The sequence below is a fragment of the Rhinopithecus bieti genome, unplaced genomic scaffold, assembly GCF_001698545.2.
Source record: "Rhinopithecus bieti isolate Rb0 unplaced genomic scaffold, ASM169854v2 scaffold_13262, whole genome shotgun sequence".
NCBI classification, from domain to species: domain Eukaryota; kingdom Metazoa; phylum Chordata; class Mammalia; order Primates; family Cercopithecidae; genus Rhinopithecus; species Rhinopithecus bieti.
The window spans coordinates 2483102-2489890 of NW_016808004.1; the positions used below are offsets into that span (position 1 = coordinate 2483102).

Sequence of the window (6789 nt, forward strand, 5' to 3'; positions counted from 1 at the left end):
AAAAAAAAAAAAAAAAATCATACTAATCTATAGCAGTATTAGCGTTGTACCCAGAAACCTGTTCACTCTTGAGTTTTGACATTTCAAATTTGTTTTAGTTGTAAAAGGCTGTAATTTTTTTTTTAATTATTATTATTGTTTGTTTGTTTGTTTGAGACGGAGTCTCTGTCACCTAGGCTGGAGTTCAGTGATGTGCTTTCGGCTCACTGCAACTTCTGCTTCCCAGGTTCAAGCAATTCTTCTGCCTCAGCCTCCTGAGTAGCTGGGATTACAGGCGCCTGCCACCACACCCAGCTAATTTTCGCATTTTTAGTAGAGACAGAGTTTTGCCATGTTGGCCAGGCCTCCTGACCTCAGGTAATCCACCCACCTCGGCCTCCCAAAGTGCTGAGATTACAGGCATGAGCCACTGTGCCGGCCTTTAATTTTATTATTAAAGAGGTTGCACATGCCTCTATATTTTTTTCAATTAGATGTTAAGGTAATCATTCTGAGAAAAAATGGTTCTGATTCTACGTACTCTCCTTGTTTGTTCGTTTTTAGACAGTCTCAGGCTGGAGTACATTGGTATGAACACATTTTACTGCAGCAATTCTCCTGACTCAGCCTCCCAAGTAGCTGGGTCTACAGACATGTACCACCGTGTCTGGCTAATTTTTAAATTGTTTGTACAGATGGGCTCTCATCATGTTGCCCAGGCTAGTCTTGAACTCCTAGACTCAAGTGATCCTCCCACCTCAGTCTCCCGAAGTGTTGCAATTACAGGAGTGAGCCACTGCACCCAGCCACCTAACCCATTTTGGATCTTGGGTGTATCATAATCTATGGCTCTCTTTTCTGGGATATATAAATTTATAATATGCTGTCAAAGAAGATAGCACAACCGTGGAATCAGTGTTGGCTTTAGAGTTATACTCGAGCTCAGATTTTGTTTCTAGGGTCTAATTTCTTTCTTTTTTTTTTTGAGATGGAGTCTTGCTCTGTCGCCCAGGCTGGAGTGCAGTGGCACGGTCTCGGCTCACTGCAAGCGCCGCCCCCTGGGTTCACGCCATTCTCCTGCCTCAGCCTCCCGAGTAGCTGGGACTACAGGTGCCCGCCACAACGCCTGGCTATTTTTTTGTTATTTTAGTGGAAACAGGGTTTCACCGTGTTAGCCAGGATGGTCTCGAACCTCAGCCCCCCAAAGTGCTGGGATTACAGGCGTGAGCCACCGTGCCCGGCCACTTGTCTAATTTCTAACTGTGTGAACTCAGTAAATTTATAGTCATCTCTGAACTTCAGTTACTTTATCTGTAAAATAAAGATAATACAAACTGTCTTACAGGATTATTGTGAAAATTAAATAACATGTATACTAAGTGCCTCAGCATTTAGCAGGTTCTCATTAAACTGACACTGTTCATTTCTGCCCCTTTTGTGAAATTTTCTTTTTTCTTCCATTATTTATTGTTTAGTTTTGATAATATAAAAGTATATTTAGGCTGGTGTGGTGGATCATGTTTGGAATCCCAGTACTTTGAGAGGCTGAGTTGGGAAGATTGCTTGAAGCCTGGACTTTGAGACCAGCGTGGGCAACATAGTGAGACCCCCTTTCTACAGAAATTTAAAAATTCAGACACAATGGCATGTGCCTGTTGTCTCAGCTTCTCAGGAGGCTGAGGTGAGAGGATCACTTGAGCCTAAGTTTGAGACTGCAGTGAGCTATGATCACACCACTGCACTCCAGACTGGGCAACAGCATTAGATCCTATCTTGAAAAAACATATATTTAAAGGTAATATTCAGCAAATTTTTTCACTAAGAAGGCATTTTTATGTCACATTCTTAAATACTTTGGTGCCCTTAGTGAACCAAATTTTTATAAAGGAAGAAAAGATCCCTACCATTTATTGAAAACCTGTCATGTGTCAAGCACTGCTTAATGCTGTACAAGTAAGTCCTGGACTGTGTACTTGTTTTCCGTTGAAATGAAGGCTCCAGGCCATCAGGCCAGAACCAGATCTTCTGATGTTTTGTTCTTTGTTGCACACTGGTACAACTAATTTGTATTTAGAGGCTGACACCATTTGACTTCCTTATTGAATTTCAGGGGTGGAGAATTCTGGAAAGGTGGACATCTCTACCAAGGACCTTCTTCCTCATCAAGAATTGCGAATTAAGTCTGGTCTGGAGAAGGCTATCAAGCATAAAGACAAACTGTTAGAGTTTGACAGAACTAGGTATGAAAGGGTTAGAATAACAAATGCTAAGAAATAAACTAGTCCACAGATTCTGGCCATTATTTTGGTACTCGATACCTTCTCAAAGTGGAGTGTAAAAGAGTTTATAGCAAAAGAAGAGCTGGATGCTCTACATAGGAGGCCTACATCTTGTTTTTTAATCCATGTTTGAATAATATAGGCTCCCACCAAAAGAATCCTGTCCCGTAGCATTGTTTGATTCCTGGTAAATGTTAGTCTATTCCCTGGACAGTTGATGTGAGTTGACATAATTCACCACTTGTTTTACTTGTAGCCATTCATTCAGTCACCTGTATTAGAGTACCTATTATGTGCAAACTGTTAGGCTGGGCTCTGGAGAATCTATAAGGAATTGCCTTTGGGAGAACATAGGTTATGCCCTATCATAGGAAGGCATGATTTACCCTTCTCCTTTCCTTTGACTAAATTTGTTTTTTGATTCAATAATCAGTATATTAAAATACAACTAAATTAACGTTATACTCCTGCATTATTATTGTTTAGCCCATTGACTTCTCTTTATGAGATAGATTTATGATAATTCTGTTGTTGACTTCCTCCTTATTTTTTTCTTCTGAACAAAATATTTGTTGAAAACCAGTTGGTGGTAAAAAATGTTTGGATAGGATTTATATGTTCCCTTCTCAAATGACTCTGTGAGGGTCCTCAGAGAGACCCTGAATCTCTTGTAACCTGAGAGTCTATTCCTGGCATTGTAATCTTTTGATGAGACATTCCTGCTACTTTCTTTTTTTAATTTTTTTTTTTTTTTTTTTTGAGACGGAGTCTCGCTCAGTCGCCCGGGCTGGAGTGCAGTGGCCGGATCTCAGCTCACTGCAAGCTCCGCCTCCCAGGTTTACGCCATTCTCCTGCCTCAGCCTCCTGAGTAGCTGGGACTACAGGCGCCCACCACCTCGCCCGGCTAGTTTTTTTGTATTTTTTTAGTAGAGACGGGGTTTCACGGTGTTAGCCAGGATGGTCTCGATCTCCTGACCTCGTGATCCGCCCGTCTCGGCCTCCCAAAGTGCTGGGATTACAGGCTTGAGCCACCGTGCCCGGCTGCTACTTTCAAACCATTTGCTATGAATACATGAGATCAGATTTAGAAAACTATTCCTTAAATAAACCCATCACAAGGTGTGTAACTCATATTCACTCTTCATCCTTTCAGTATCACATTTCACCATACTCAGTAAAACGTAGTTTTAGAAATAGAAATGGAGGCCGGGTGTGGTGGCTCATGCCTGTAATCCCAGCACTTTGGGAGGCCGAGGCGGATGGATCACAAGGTCCGGAGATCCGCTAACACGGTGAAACCCCGTCTCTACTAAAAATACAAAAAATTAGCCGAGCGTAGTGGCGGGCACCTGTAGTCCCAGCTACTCAGGAGGCTGAGGCAGGAGAATGGTGTGGACCCAGGAGGCAGAGGTTGCGGTGAGCTGAGATCGCGCCACTGCACTCTAGCCTAGGCGACAGAGCAAGACTCTGTCTCAAAAAAAAAAAAAAAAAAAAAGAGAGAGAGAAATGGAATGCACTTCTCAATCAACAGAAGCTGGAAAAGAGTCTCTCCCTATTATTGCTGCTTTGCTGGTGTGTTCATGGGTACCAGTTTCATTATCTAGGTTTTTGTATAAGACCAATTTCCACCAGGCACAGGTGGCTCGGCTCACGCCTGTAAGCCTAACATTTTGGGAGGCCAAGGCAGACGGATTGTTTGAACCTGAAAGTTTGAGAGTAGCCTGGACAACATAGCAAAACCCCGTCTGTACAAAAAATACAGAAATTACCTAGGCATAATGTCACATGCCTGTAATCCCAGCTACTTGGGAGGCTGAGGTGGGAGGATCGATTTAGACTGGGAGGTGGAGGTTACAGTGAGCCGAGATTAATCCAGTGCACTCCAGCCTGGGTGTCATAGCGAGATTGTCTCAAAAAAAAAAAAAAAAAATTTCTTCCAGAGTACTGTTAAAATGTTTCTATTCTAAGTCTGCTTTATTTTTGTTTTATTTTTGTGTGTGTATGATCTGCCAGCCTCAGTCTCCCAAAGTGCTGGAATTACAGGTGTGAGCCACCGTGCCTGGCCTAAGAAGACAGTTTTTTTACAATTCTAGCTGAGTATTAAAATTTGAAGTCAATATATGAATCTAACTTCAGTATTTCACTTATGTCTATTTATGTCACTATTTGTAATTATGGGGAAACTTAATCTTAACTGGATTTATGACATTGGAGTAATCACTCAACTTCTGTGAGCCCCAGGCTTATTATATGTAGAATGAGAGAATTAGACCATCAAGATTGCTTCCAGTTTTTAGTTTCTCTGTCAGTACGATCTTAGAAATAGGCCTGACTGTTATATCTTGGAACTTGGCCCCAGTGCATTAGTGAGAGCCTGCAAAGTGGGTTATAGGTAATACCATATAGTATAGGGTAATAGAATGTCTTAAGAGTAAAAAGTTGACCAGGCGCAGTGACTCACCTGTAATCCTAGCACTTTGGGAGGCCAAGGTGGGTGGATCACGAGACCAGGAGTTCAAGACCAGCCTGGCCAAGATGGTGAAACCTCATCCCTACTAAAAATACAAAAAATTAGCCAGGCATGGTGTCGCGCCTGTAATCCCAGCCACTTGGGAGGCTGAGGCAGAGAATTGCTTGAACTGAGGAGGCAGTCATGCCACTGCACTCCAGCCTGGGCGACAGAGCAAGACTTTGTTTCAAAAAAAAAAGAAAAAAGTAGTTAAGCTACAGAACTGAGACTTCAGCAAACTCCAGTAAGCAAATAAGCCTAGGAAGAATAGACTGGATCCCAGTTACAGAGGGACTAGGATACTTAGTAAGCTGTCAGACATGAACTCAGATGCAGCAAAACTAGGCTGAAGCCCAGCTTTCAGAAGGTAGAGGCTGGACTAATATGAAAGGTAGAAGGAAAATGGATTACGGTGCTGTGTCTTTTCTTGCCTGAGGTTGAGATAAGTTCTAAGAGCTGAGCCTACACTGGAAATAAAACATATGCAGAGCTTGACTTGATTTTGGAACATATTTGAGATATTAAGCTACCTTGAAACTGTTTTCCAATAATCGGTCCTTATTTGTCAACAGATGACCTAATTACCATGTGTTCCCTTTTTCTCAGTATTCGAAGGACCCAAGTCATTGATGATGAGTCAGATTACTTTGCCAGTGATTCTAACCAATGGTTGTCCAAACTTGAGCGGGAAACCTTGCAGAAGCGAGAGGAGGAGCTGAGAGAACTTCGACACGCCTCTCGACTTTCTAAGAAGGTCACCATTGACTTTGCAGGAAGGAAGATCCTGGAAGAAGAAAATTCACTAGCAGAATATCATAGCAGGTGAGTGAGCAGCACTAGGAAGTGTGTCAAAGAAGGAATAAGTTGACCATAAAGGATTTTCCCTTTCTAGTGGATCTTTTATTTTTGTTGATTTAAAAAATGTGTTTATTTGGAATGGAAAGCATGTAAGAATAGCTAAGAAAAAGTTTTTAAATGAACACTCCTACCAGATAATTACTGATTTTTGTCGGTTTTTTTTTGAGATAGAGTCTCGCTTTGTTGCCCAGGCTGGAGCACAGTGACCCGATCTTGGCTCACTGCAACCTCCGCTCCCGGGTTCAAGCCATTCTCCTACCTCAGCCCCTTGAGTAGCTGGGATTACAGGTGCCCGCCACCATGCCCAGCTAATTTTTGTATTTTTAGTAGAGACAGGTTTTCACCATGTTGGCCAGGCTGGTCTCAAACTCCTGACCTCAAGTGATCCACCTGCCTCAGCCTCCCAAGTTGCTGGGATTATAGGCATGAGTCACTGTGCCCAGCAAAAAAAAATTTTTAAAACAATGAGATATAGTTTGGGCACAGAAATAAATTAATGAAACAGAATCCAGAAAGATATTGGTATGTTTACATTGTGTGTGTATGTGTGCACGGGTGTGTGTATATATATATGTGAGTTTAGTAATCAATAAAGCTAACATTTTTAATCACTAAAGAAATAATTAAAATTGTTATTTTGGAATAATTGCCTGTTTGGAAAAAAATCTAGGTAATGTCTCTACCTCAAACCATTCTATGATGCTGTAATAAGTTTCACTAAAGAGTTAAATATAAATAATACAAAGGGATCAGAAAGAAATACAGAATCATAGGAGAACATAATTATAGTCTTGGTGTGATAAAGCTCTTCCGAAGCAAGATACAAAATCCTGAAGTCATGACTATATAAGATATTTTAAATAAAAAGACAGTACCAAGTTGGAAGAAAGTATTTTAAGTGGTTTTAACAGTCAAAGGAGCAATATCCATACTATATAAGTAAGAACTCTAGCAAATTAAAAGAAAATGACCAAAACTCCAGCAGAAAATGGACAAAACTAAGAACAAACAGTTTACAAGTGGGGACGTACAAATAGCCAATAACATTTGAAAAGATGTTCAACTAGCCATCAGGAAATACGGATTTAAAAACATAATATATCAGGTTTTTTTGGTGCATCAAATTTGGCTTAAATTTTTTTTTTTTTTTTTTTTTTTTTTTTT

The 6789-nt window shown here is 40.9% G+C and overlaps 1 protein-coding gene across 1 annotated transcript in view; it reads left to right on the plus strand.

The window, feature by feature from the left end:
- TRIP4 (thyroid hormone receptor interactor 4) overlaps nucleotides 1-6789 on the plus strand; it is a 75851-nt gene that overhangs the window by 14592 nt on the left and 54470 nt on the right. Inside the window, exons 5-6 of the mRNA XM_017884952.1 lie at nucleotides 2090-2219; nucleotides 5374-5589. Of these exons, the coding sequence (XP_017740441.1) occupies nucleotides 2090-2219; nucleotides 5374-5589 (346 nt within the window). The remainder of the gene's footprint in view (nucleotides 1-2089; nucleotides 2220-5373; nucleotides 5590-6789) is intronic.